We start from the raw sequence: 13,428 nt of genomic DNA on the forward strand, positions 1-13,428 counted from the left end.
TTGAAAATCTCTCCTTTGTAGATTACTGAAAAATCGCAGAATTCCATTCAGTTTCTTGCAACCGTATGCATAGACAGCTTCATGAATTATGCGGTATCTAGTCACTATGAATGGCGAGGAACGGAGCAGTCCTGGAGCAAGACCACAAATTTTATGGATGTTACTTTGAACAGCTACATGAGATTTTATGAAACCTCCATGGAAATGCATGAAGTATTCATCAAGTTCTATGGAGCTCAAGAAAGTTCTTAAATATTCTGGACCTTGTAAATCCGGCGTTCTGCCAACTATACCTGGGATGCTTCCTAGAAATTCGATTAATCGAGAAGTAAAGCCCATACCTCTTTCTATTGCCTTTATGTAGTTAGGTTTCAAATGCAGTGCAGCTTTCGCATCGCTTATTGTATCATGATAATTTTCTGGAAAACGGAGAGAAGTCGTGAATTAGCTATTTTGATGGATAAAAACAAGAATTGTCCGGTCCACGAGAAGAAAAGTAATCACACGCAATGAATAAATCAGAACTTTAATTATGAACAAGTTTTTAAGTTTAAAAGCTTTCATCAAGTGAATAGAATTTGAAGTCCTGTCGCGTGATTAATGTTGAAAATCACGTGACAAAACTTTAAATCGTGGTGAGCTCGTACCAGAAACCCATAAGGGTTGAAACGTGTAACGGCCCCTTGTGTGCTGGGAAACAAGCTTCCGAACATTTAATTTGCTAAGTACCATATTTGGAACAACAAGAGCGAGAGGTTTCCAAATATGGTACTTAGCACTGAAACATTCAACCAATCAGTTCGCTCTGAATATTCGGAAGCTGTGAACGCGCGTTACACGTTTCAACCCTTATGGGTTTCTGCTCGTACCCAACAACCTTATTCCAAAAAACGATTTCGATGGCCCCTCTGATTTTTCTTTTAAACACGTCGTCTCTTCTTGGAAGGAGAGTACATCAGAGAATTCGTACGCATGGAGGCGGGACATTACAGCTGGAACCGCCTTTATTTTTCGATATTTTAGCGGTTTGGGTTGTTCTGAGACAGAAGCCTCTCTCTCTCTTTCATACTGGGCCTCGGAGACAACCCTTTCCCGGGTAGAGTTATTATTAGGGAGCTTGAGCACGCGCGTTTTCTAGACGCGGACGGCAACCGGAAGTGACCTGTTTTCTCTTTTAACTTCTCTTTCTACAGCTACATTTACATTATCAAGTATCCTTACTCCACTAGAGATGATTAGTATAAAAATCTGGGAGACAACGCGGTCCTGGCCCGCGACATGTTCTCTTCCGGTGGCCGCCCGACACACAAACCCGCGCGTGCTTAAGCTCCCTAATAGGGAGCAACGACAACGGCGACGGCGACGGCAACGAGAACGTCACAAATTTGCATATTTAGTGAGCAAAAACAATAGCTTTGCACGCCCTGCACGTGCAGTTTTCACTTTTGTCCATTTCCTTTCTGCCGTGTCCAAAAAACAACGTGAAATAGCCATATTCGAGGTTTTAAGCCCCATTTACACGAGCAATTTTTCCTTGGCAAGGAAAATTGCTCGTGTAGATGGGGAATAGTGGACAAGTTTTCGTTGTCAAGGAAAATCTGGCGTGCTAGCTTTTGCTTGACAAGGAAAAATTGTCAAGTCAGAAATTTCCTCGTGTAGACGGACGACAAGGAAAATGTGACAAGGATATTATGCACTTGTCAAGGAAAACTTGTCATATTTTTAATTTACACTACCGAGGAAAAACTTGTCAAGGTGAACTTGCTAATGTGTACAATCGGCAAGTTTTCCTTGACAAATCTACTTGTCAAGAAAAACTTGCTAGTGTAAATGAGGCTTTATGAAGAACATCAGCACTTGAGGATAAAGTTTCATTTTCTCCACGTAAATTAAGCGCCGTTCCGACGAATGTCATTTTTGAGGAACTGCCACACCCTTGGCATATTAAAAAAGGCTGAATAGTCACGAAGCGATTAAAATAACGCGAATTTATAGAGCTGTTTCGAGAAAGGTTGTCCAAAAGAAGCATAAAAGCGTACGCGACAATGCCGAAAGGCGACTATATATCAATTTGACCGGGTTTTCTACAAATAGTGATCTTTTGAATTCATCCTCCGTGGTTTTAACACACGCATCGAAGAAGTGTGTAGCTCTCCCTCGTTTTCCGTTTCCACGGTAGTCTCTGGCGTTTAAACGAAATGCTCTGTGTATTCCTCTATGTCAGATTCGAGACATGGTAAAGGTATCATCCACATACATAAACCAGATCTGTGGTGGTACAGCTTAATAATACAGTGGCTCCCTTTCAAAATAATTCACGTAGGTTTGTCTTAATCTCTCGAAATTTGAGTGACCGTGGGAAATCTGGGTACGAGATTAGGTTGGTATTTGTGGGGGATATTTTATGCCCCGTCTCACGACCCTTCTGGTTAATCAGGAACGTGGGACGTTAAAGAACCCACATATTGTACGTGACGAGTGACGAGTGGGTGGTAGACCCCTGGTGTTGTGGTCTCTACTTCTTTCACACTCATGCATGGGTTGGGTGGGTGGGTGAGATCAAATATGGACTGATAACGGCTGCCAGAGGACCCTTTACGGGCTAAAGTCCGATCTCACCTCAGAGAAAGAATTGTAAACCGCCGTGAGACTGCGTGATGTGTGCGTTACATAAATCTAACTCCATCTTTCCATCTACCCATTCCATCACAGCAGAAACAATGGCACTGAAGTCCCATGTTACGAAAATGTAGGCACCTGCTTAAACCAGGAATTCAAGGGGTGCCTCTATTTCCCATACTTGGTCAACCCTTTCCCAAGTAATTTTTTTTACAGAACGCCTATGTTGAGAGATTCAGCACGCTCACTATTTTAAAATCCAACCCAAACAGAGCTATCTCACCGCCGAGGGAACTTTAATACTTTTCGCGAGAAAACCTCCAGGTGATCTGGTGACGTAATTTGGAGGACTGAGAAGAAAAATTTTAACGCCGTATCCGACAACTGCGCGCGGCCTTAGGTGTTGTTACCAAACCCCCTACAGTATTTCCATCGCCAAAACTCAACAGATCATTCCGTGTCTATACCACATTTCCTGTTACTTAATGAACATTCAAGTAGACCCGACGAGATCTAACCTCGCCTCTGCCATGTTGAATTCGAAAATAAGGCCGCGCGTGGTTGTGGGATGCAACGTTAAAATTTTTCTCCCCAGTCCTCCGAGTTACGTCACCAGATCACCTGGCTGTTTCTAAAAATAAATTTACTCGGGTTAAGGGTTCCCGTTGATGAGCTTCTGCTTAAACAAATACGTAATTCCTCGTTGGCTCAGAAGCCCCATAAAGAGTACTTCACATCTCATCACCTACCCAAATAAAAATGAGCTGTAGCCCTGTTGCTGTGCAGTTTGGCATTCAAATCGTCATCCTTGCAGTTCACCTGAAGTCCTTGGGAGTAGAAGTCAACCGCGTTGGTAAATTCTCTCCTCTTGTATTCATCATTTCCTTCGTCCTTGTACACTTCGGCTATGGCTATTTTAAGACAGATATGGAAAGTGCTAAGTTAATTAAGAATGAATTATGCTAATTAATTATTTTAATTAATTGTTTTAATTATTTCTTTTGCTTTGGATCTTTTTTTACTAGTGACATGCGCATAAGCACAAGCAATATACGCAGACTCAGAATCGTCTTATTACAAATGAATGGGCCATTTCCGAGTTGCTGTTTGTTTCGGTTTCGAAGTGAGTCGTGATGCTCAACTGCTGGCCATTTTCGAAATATCAAATATTCAGCTTGATAGTGAGGCAGTCAGGACAAAAACAATAGAAACAAGTTGGAATGAATGTGAAAAATATTTACATATCATCCACTTTCATGGTCTTTGTCCTCACTGCCTCAAAGTATTAAGCAGAAGTTTAAAATATCGAAAAAGGCCTGTTGTGAGGGAAATCAGTTTGGTTTGCATAAGAATACGCAACTCATCATTTTCATTTGAATTGTTGTGCACCAGGACTCGCTTTGAAACTGAGGCATGCAGCAACAGTTGTCATGACCATTTCTGGTCAAAATTCAAACACGTTTAAAACACTTTGGTCGCAATTTAAATAGTTTATACATCATTTCTTAGACGATTTCAAGTGAACCTAGAAGGGATTCGCCAAAATGTGTTTTTTACAAATTTCTGTGAATTACATAGGAAGTAAAATTTCAGAAGAAATTAAAGGCGGTAACTTCGCTCACTATTTGTTCTTTGCCTTTCGAGTTTCCATTAAAAAAATCCATTTTTTGATTTAAGAGCATCCAATTGAATGTATTCATAACTGAAGGCTAAACATCAACATAACTCTTAGACTTAAATATTGTAGATCAGCGCTTAGCTTTGCTTTTCCGTGTTATTGCATTCTGCCAGTACAGGTCACTACATTCTTCAAGGATGAAAGTCCTTCATGTCATTGCCAGGAGATGTCCAAGGTTATATTTAGCCACCGAAAAATGACTGGCCATCGTGGTTTCCCAGACTGATATTGTGAGTTTAATTCTATTCTTATGCAAGTATTTTCCACTGTTCGGTTAAAAGACGTGGCAGCTGATCATTGACTGATTCAGAGAAAGGGCCTTTCCGTAGTACGACATGTCGTAAAGTCAAATCCACACTTCGCGTTCATTACCATTTAAACACCATGTGATGCATTACCTCGTAGAGTTTCTTCGTCAAATTCTAATTTTTGCTGTGAATCGGCTGGGCTCCCTGCCATGAGTGCTGGTAAACAAGAAAAGGTTTCTTCAATATGGAAAACATTGAATTTTGGTCGTGGAATTTTATGCAATTTACCGTCAGAGCCGACAAAACAGGGGCACCCAACGAATCTGTTCCTCACATTATCTGTTCCTCAGAGGAATCTTGCTGGCTGGCAAAAATACAAGTGTTTCGATGAGCTGGCTGGGAAATTTTGTTATTGATGGAGGTTTTGCCTGGGAATTACTGACTTTTTCTAGCATTTCAACCCGAGCTGGCTGTAGAAACTCTGAAGACTGAGGACGACTAAAAAAAAAAAAAAAAAAAGAGCCCGTTCCCTCTCCCAGAGAGTAGTCACAAACATACGACGGCTGGTCAGAGTGATTGCGCTTGCGGAAAAAAAACCTGTTTTGTCCCGATTCGGTCGTTTTGGATCGAGGGATTTGAAAGCGCGCGGAATTCCTGGCTGGGAAATAAATTTGATCAGCTGGCTGGGAAACCAACCAATTTTATCTAGCTGGCTGGGAAATTTCTTGTGTGTCTTGCTGGGAAAAAGGAACAGATAATGTTTTCCCAGCAACACTGAAAAACACCTGAAAATGCCTTAATAACATTTATTTTCATTAACTGGGGTATGATAATACATTTTACAACAAATTGGTCGTTGGGTGCCCCTGACAAAAGGTCCCCAAGACTTTTTATGAACAAGGGTGGCGGAAAGAGGCATTTAAGTTTGTAGGATTTAGCATCGCGTTTCAGTACATGTAAACTAAGTTGTCTAAAGAGAGATACGAGTTAAAATAGCGGGATTTTTTTCGTGCTTTTATGACAAGCAAAGTCTTGACTTTTTATGAATCTCTCAAATGTCCGAACAGTCGGCAACATGACTTGAAACTGAAACCATTAATATTTGCCGAGGTCACACTACAAAGGCCGCACTTTCTTCTCATTAATTTTAAGAGAAAGCCTGTGGGCCGGATATCAAACCGAAGTAAAACTAAGACCTCGGTTTGCAACGTTACAATCAGACATTTCTGACAGTGCATTTGATATGTCAGGGAAATAAGAAGTGCTTTTCTCCGTTCCTTTAATTTTGCCTCCTCGAATCTGTTTACGACACTCAACAGCCTTCATTTACTAGGAAACTGGCGAAGGAACGAGGTTTTCTCGAGATCTATTTAAACAATTGTCCTTGTGCCTTGATACGGCTGGACAGTTCGTCCATGCTTTCAGCTTATTCACCTTATTCCAAAATAGCCGCCATTTTAGTATTCATTTGTTTCCCTTTTAGCTTCGCTACCAAACGTAAAATTCAAAAAGAATATTAAACGTGGAACGAGGTCAAAAGAGCCAATCGGCCATTTTCAAAACATCTAATTATACTCAGCTTGATAGTGAGGCAGTGAGGACAAAAACAATAGAAACGCGTTGGAATTAATGTGAAAATTATTTGCATATCATCCACTTTCCTTTTGTCGTTGTCCTCTAAACTTCTCTTTCAACCTGAATTTTAATATATAATATATCGAAAAATGCTCATTTGCAATCAAACAAAAGAATACTAAAACGGCGGCCATTTTTGGAATAAGGTGTATTTGAAGAATAATTCCAAAATAAACCTACCTTGATCAAGTCAACTCCACGTAGAACAATCAAAACTGCTCCGATCAAATGATTGCTCTGTCAAATTTGAGGCACGATAATCTTAGGATATTCGCTAATTCCAAGAAATCATGGCATCCACGTGATCAAATCAAGAAGGTCACCTCGGCCTATTTGGGTCGCAAAATTGTTTCATTTTCGGACCATATCTACTCCATTTCGGCTCAAGATTTGCATCACATGTTATTCGTTATGCAATCCGAAAGGGAAACGTGATTTTCATTTTCAAAATAATAAGAATAATTAATAATTAATAATAATAATAATAATAATAATAACAATTTTTATTTTTTTATTTTTACTTTGAAGCAAGTATTCTAAGTCGTCCAGATTCTAAAATGTGCATTGATAATCTACACATTTAACTGAAAAGAGCTGAGAGTAAAAATTTATAAGGTGGGTTGCGGCGGGAGGGGGGAGGGGGGGTATTTATTACTCAACACCATCTGCTCAACGTCATGTGCTCAACAGGGTTCAAATACAGCCTTTTTGCTTCGTTCGGGACATTAAAAACAATTGCCCAGCACGTACGTCCGGACTCTCCCTTGTCTGCAAATGACCGGTTCTCAAGGTATACCGTATTTCCTCGAATAATAGCGGGGGGCGATTATTTCTTTTTTCGCACCAAAAGGGGGCGATTATTCGAGGGAAGGCGGTTATTCGAGGGAGGCGATTATTTCAAATATTTCTCACAGAAGGTCGTGCCTTAAATACTTTGTTTTATTATACCATTGAATCAAAAAAAATAATCACATCAAATATAAACCGAACATGGGCTTTCTAGTGTTTCAAATTTGTTTAGTTGATTACGGTATTCAATGTTCAATGTCAATATCTTCGGTTCTGATGTTCTAGTTGGGCATGTACCAATTGAACTATCCCATCTCGTTTGCACTTTCCTGAATGCAGAAGATCGCAATGAAGGCGATGCCGAGGTTATCGGAAAGCGGACTTTAGAAAACGGACTTGTTGTTCCAGCGATTTATTCATTACGAACAAGGAACAAGAACATATCCGATGTGTTAAATAGAGAGCTCCAAGCAATAAAGGAAAAAGTGAAGTATATGAACGTTGTCATAGAAAAAACTGTAAAAAAACCGGTGCTTTTGCAATCATTATTCAGTGGTCACGGAACAATTAAATAAAAGCTCGTTTCTTACCAAAGATGCCAATTTTTAACTTAAGAGGAAGGGGACAAGAGAAAGAGAAAATGGCGAGGGGAGGGGGAGGGCGATTATTTTAAATATTTCGGTCAAAGGAGGGCGATTATTGGAGGGACGGCTATTATTCGAGGAAATACGGTATATGCTTTCCTCCTTATCCACACAAGCGTATTTTTTTTTCATTTCGGAAACTTGAGCCTTTAAGCGTTTCCCTTATGATGTCTAGGTCGTAATTTCGGGCTACGGTTTTGAATGAGATTTGAGAGGGCTCTTAACCCAAGGTGCCATTTCAGTACACAGCCTTTGGCAACCTCGTTGCTTTTCACTGCCGAGGGCCCTGGGACGGGCGTCCCACTTTCGGCGGTGAAAAGCCCTGGAAACGAGATTGAGCGTTTGGAGGATTTGGCATCTAAATGCTTAAAACCCACACAAGGTCAAACTCAGCACGAAGGCGTTGGACGGATACGAGGTTATTTTGAACCGGGTTAAACAGAAGTTGCCGCAATTTCACGATGTTGAATGCGACTGACAGGGTTCGTACTGCATTTTGTATATAAAATTTCAGGAGTATTACGATATTTGATTTCGCTTTGTGCAATTTTTTTAAGTGTCTATTATTATTATTTAAGTACTCTGAGAGGTTTCAAGGACCAGAAGCCGAGTTTAGGGAGTGTTTGCAAGAAGGTTTCTACGTTAATACATAGTTTCAGTGTTTTCTTAATGCTGAAAAAGCTATCCTTATATTCTTTCCCACACCTGTCGAGAAAAGTGCGTGCACGGGCATTTACCTTTGCATTTAATCTTCCCCCAAGTCAAATTTGGGCTCAATTTTAGTAATTTCTCTTTTAACCTAGCGTGATGAAATCTCAACAATTTTCACCCAAGCAAAAATTCAAGTAGTTGCACACATCTTTTTTTTCAAAAGCTTTTCAAGCGCCCTTGAAGTCCAAATTAAAATTCCAGGGCTTTTCAAGGACTTCAAGGAGCAGCACGAACCTTTTATAGATGTTGGTGATCGCAAGTTCCTGAGGAATCTTTGGAAGCTCTGGTTCTTTCTGGGGAAATAGGTGATCAATCGCCAAACCGAGTCCAAGATTCACTTAACACTGGAATAACCCAGAGTTCCTTAGAAAGCTTAACACTGGCAAGAAAAGTTGGATCGTGGATCGCCCAATTATTGCTGTTTGAATATTTGCAAATGGGAACATCCACCCAATACACTTTGAATTTAGACATTCAAGTAGTTTGGGATTTCAGAATTTTGATATTCAATACACAAACGCATTTGGAGAGCACGGGGGGGCTATTGTTTTCGCTCAGAAGAGCACGTGAGTGATCGGATATGACATCATTCAGTTTTCAAATGCATGGCTTCCTTAAATATGTTTTTATTATAAAGTAGTAACTACTTACTGTATTACAGTAACTCAACGTTCTTCCCGAAAATAAAGATCAAGGTTTTAGAAAGAGTGGCAAGTTCATAATTTGGCTTTTAATTGTTCAGAGTGTTTAGAAGCACTTGCGGTGAACAATGGCTGGACCAGATTCATCGTATTCTTGCTTTGAAATCCACATTTGTTGGAAGGTGGACAGTGAGGCTAAGATTGATCCTCCAATCCAAACTGAGTATTTACGCTCGGGTGGAGCGATGATCTTGATTTTCATGGTTGGAGGGGCCAGAGCTGTTATTTCTTTCTGCATTCGGTCAGCGATTCCTGGGAACATGGTGGAACCTCCAGACAGAACAGTGTTGGCGTACAAGTCCTTACGGATGTCAACATCACACTTCATGATGGAATTGTAGCACGTTTCGTGGATACCGGCGGATTCCATTCCAAGGAATGAGGGCTGAAACATGGCTTCGGGAGCTCGGAATCTTTCGTTACCGATTGTAATAACCTGGCCGTCGGGAAGTTCGTAGCTTTTTTCTAAGCTGGAGCTTGAAGCAGCGGTCTGCATTTCTTGTTCGAAGTCGAGGGCAACGTAGCAGAGCTTTTCTTTGATGTCACGGACGATTTCACGCTCTGCAGTTGTTGTGAACGAGTAACCACGCTCTGTGAGGATCTTCATAAGGTAGTCGGTCAAGTCCCTGCCGGCCAAATCAAGACGGAGGATTGCATGAGGAAGAGCGTAACCCTCATAGATTGGAACTGTGTGGCTCACACCGTCTCCACTGTCAAAGACGATACCAGTTGTTCGACCAGAAGCGTAGAGAGACAGCACAGCCTGAATGGCCACGTACATTGCTGGTGAATTGAAAGTCTCAAACATGATCTGATAAAGAAAAAGGCAAAAAAAATATATATTTTTTTAAAGTGTTTCGATTTCACTGAAAGGTGACGCATCTACTACAGCTCGTCAAAAAGCATTCTTTAATGGCGCATTATTGAAGTTAAAAAACATGCTGTTAGTATTGTGCGTTTTTGCATCCAAAATGTTGGATGAACTAATCCGAGTCTTGTGTCCGTTTAAGCTGCAAAGAATTGATTTTCTAATAAAGCGATTGGCACAAGAGTATCGACATCGTTTGGTACTACGGTTGTACGAGAACTTTTGGGATGTTTACGGGAAGCTCTTGCCAGTGTTGCGTTGCGTGACATAGCAAAAATTTGTACGACGTTCAGAGGGCAAGAAAAGGCACAGATAACGCGAAACTGATGAAGCGAATTTGAAAATTGATCTCTCTTAAGTGGCCAGGCCGTTCTTTCCAATTTGTTATTTAAATTTGCCGTGACCAGTTTGTACATTTCGCTCCATTCAAACTTCTTGTTTTTAAAACTTTCTTCACAAGGAAAATATAACATTGTATAACAATGAATTGTCTAATAATAGGAGTCAAATTAGATGCACATAATTTAACCAAAATCCACGAATGTCCGAGGATAACAAGGGTGAGGAAAGTATTCCACGAAGGTGAAGATTACTTTTGAGATATCACTAAGCTAGAGAAGACAGAGCTAGTTTTTTGGAATTGGGTCTCGAAATAATTAATACGTATATACAAGCAGTCATAACTTTCAAACAAAGCGTTTGAAATCGAGAAGTTTATCGTTTTTTTGAGAGCAAGTCTGACCAATGAGAGCACAACATTACCTTATATGGTATTCTCAATTCCCGATTAAGAGGTCGGTGGACATACATAGTACAAATATTATATAATTCACTATTGTGAAAACTTTATTCAAACTAGCGTTAATATCTTTTGCAGCGTTTTACATTTTGTGTACGATTAAAAGAGATTTTCCTGGCTCAATCCGTGTGCGTTTAAGCCTTTTGTGAAATACGTTATTAGTTGGATAAAAATTTATGACAATCCAGAAGATGTCTTTGCACGTGCCTCGAGGGCTTAAGAAAGTAGAAAGGTCGGGAATTTTGAAGTATTAGCCGTGAACCGTAAACTTGTTAAGCCGATGTCCAATTCAAGAACGTGAAACCATTTTCGCAAGAGCTGAAGTATCCTTCTTAGCGAGGAATTCGTTCATGCGAGCAGCCAGCTGAAAGCTCAATTTCAATTCACCAGAAAATTAAATACTTCACGACCGGTTTGGCGAAATAGATTTTAAACCTCCTGCTTAACAGTACGTTGTATCTAATGTGTTCAGTACCTGTGTCATCTTCTCTCTGTTGGCCTTTGGGTTTAGAGGAGCTTCTGTGAGTAGAACTGGGTGTCCTCGGGAGCGACGCGGAGCTCGTTGTAGAAGGTGTGATGCCAGATCTAAAAATGTCACGTAATTAATATAAAATGTTATTACCAACATCGAAGCAAATTGCATACTCTGCTCTGAAACTTTATAAACATACCTTCTCCATGTCATCCCAGTTTGTTACAATGCCGTGCTCAATGGGATATTTGAGGGTCAGAATACCTCGCTTGCTCTGAGCTTCATCGCCAACGTACGAATCTTTCTGTCCCATACCCACCATCACACCTTGATGCCTAGGACGGCCAACGATGGAGGGAAATACAGCTCTGGGAGCATCATCTCCGGCGAAACCGGCCTTGCACATACCCGATCCATTATCCACGACCAAGGCGGCAACGTCTTCATCGGCCATTTTTATGAATTAAGTTGTTTGAGTCCTAGCGCACTTTACGTTTAAAGCTCCTGGGTGCAGTGATAAGATGGGCTGTGCCCACTGTATTTATAGTCTGAAGTACGCGTGCCGTCACCTGATTGGCTGAAATTGATTAGCTTGTTCTGGATGTTTTTTGACGGAACTCGAGCGGAAAGCCAAAAATTTGCATATCTTCACGCAAGCCAAGCTGTGTTAGTTCCGTTGTGGACAATTAAGTTCAGTCTTTTTCGTCCTCACATGAGAACAATTTCGAAACATGTAGGTGACAATATTGAAAATTTGTGCATGCAAATGATTTTTTATGTGTGTGCAAGTGTGGCTTATCGTCTGAAGCAACACCCACGGCATAACCTAATATGGTCATATTTTGGCAGCGGTTATTTTTTACGCTTGAAAACCTGTTGCGAGAAAACAAAGCCGGAATTAATTCCTTTTGTCTTCAGTTTCTGTGAATTTTTTCGTAATGACACAAAATTGGAAAGTTTCAGTCACGGTCGGTGTTCGACTATGAATCCGGTGTCAAATAAATTCCATATGAAGCTCTGGAATGTTCTTGAAGTGGAAAAACTAGAAATAACAGGAAAGACAGTCTGATACTGGCCCATGAGTTTCTCGGTAGCAAATCACCGGTTAATTCGTGTATTTGGTTGCTCAATACTTATAAATGTGCACTGAAAAAATTCCCGTGAAAGCCTAGAAAAGTAAGAAATATTAGTTTTCCGACAGCATCATACACTTTCACAACGGCTTCAAGACAGACATTTAACCCCAGACGGAGAGGAAGAAAAATAGAGGGAGTCTGGGCATCAGAAACACCGAGCAGTGATAAAACCAGCCGAAATCAAGCCAAATAGGATACAAGCAGTCTCTCTTTTGCTCTTAACTCGTTGAAACGAAAGCGTACTTTGAACTTTTTTAAATGGCCGAAGCTGCGGGTCGGAAATATCGCTGTAACCAACGTGCAGCTTCAGCCATTTTGAACGAACGCTGTACCCGTTCGTTTCAACGATTTTCGAGCAAAAGAGCAAACGACACCAGCCACATTTCAATCTGCTATGGCCGTGATAAAGTTAACCAGGCCTACAACAACTGCTGCCAGAGAACTACGCACTATACTTAATCCTATTTTTTCAAATCCGACCCCAGGAGTTAGGCTTTGACAGATCTTGCTCACATTTGCTAATTGACAGTAAACGTACGCTGTCTGCAAACTGGCGAGAAGCTGAAATTTTTTTTCCTGCACAAAAGGCACCATCAACTCGACGCTCTGGAGAAAAAAACTCCTGTAGGACACCCAACGAGCAAATTAAGACCAAAGCCTTTGAGAGGCATCTCTAGGCTCCTTGTAATGTATAAAGACTGTCTAAAGGGATGTTTTTATCACCTAGAAAAATTTAATCTGTTTGGATATCTTAGCTGAAAACTGAAGTATCCGAAATTTTTAGGGAATGATATCTTCATTTCAGAAATTGCTAGCTGACCGTTACCTTCTAAGAACTTCCGACCGAACCATTTGCTCATCCGAAACCGCTAGGTGACCTTTTTAAGTCCCAAAAATTACAAAAACATCCCTTCCAGAAACGTAAGGAACTAGTTTTCCCTGGTTGCGAATCTTTAGGTGATGCTTTATTACAGAAATCTGTAGCTCTTTGACAACGTAGAACCGAAATTCTTAGAGCAGTTTTGCCTCTCCCGAACAGACATTTCAACGACGATTATCATTGGGTATCCCTGACTCCTGCTCAGGTTGTTTTACACTGAAATACTCTTGTTTTTCGGCCATTTTAAT

The 13,428-nt window shown here is 40.6% G+C and overlaps 2 protein-coding genes across 2 annotated transcripts in view; both read right to left on the reverse strand.

Annotated features, from left to right (window-relative positions):
• The window catches only part of LOC138056383 (tetratricopeptide repeat protein 28-like), a 13,221-nt gene extending 6,806 nt beyond the window's left edge, over window positions 1–6,415 (reverse strand). Inside the window, exons 1-4 of the mRNA XM_068902168.1 lie at window positions 6,361–6,415; window positions 4,696–4,761; window positions 3,369–3,530; window positions 342–419 (exon numbers count right to left, since the gene is read on the reverse strand). Of these exons, the coding sequence (XP_068758269.1) occupies window positions 342–419; window positions 3,369–3,530; window positions 4,696–4,756 (301 nt within the window). The 5' untranslated portion in view covers window positions 4,757–4,761; window positions 6,361–6,415. The remainder of the gene's footprint in view (window positions 1–341; window positions 420–3,368; window positions 3,531–4,695; window positions 4,762–6,360) is intronic.
• Window positions 6,416–8,934: 2,519 nt separating this feature from the next.
• Window positions 8,935–11,683, reverse strand: LOC138057382 (actin-15B-like). The gene is given in 4 exon segments (XM_068903415.1): window positions 8,935–9,836; window positions 11,168–11,229; window positions 11,232–11,277; window positions 11,364–11,683. Coding segments are annotated over 4 exon segments (1,128 nt in total). The 5' UTR covers window positions 11,619–11,683; the 3' UTR covers window positions 8,935–9,071.
• Window positions 11,684–13,428: the final 1,745 nt, after the last annotated feature.

The sequence above is a fragment of the Montipora capricornis genome, chromosome 7, assembly GCF_036669925.1.
Source record: "Montipora capricornis isolate CH-2021 chromosome 7, ASM3666992v2, whole genome shotgun sequence".
In the NCBI taxonomy this organism is placed as follows: Eukaryota; Metazoa; Cnidaria; class Anthozoa; order Scleractinia; family Acroporidae; genus Montipora; species Montipora capricornis.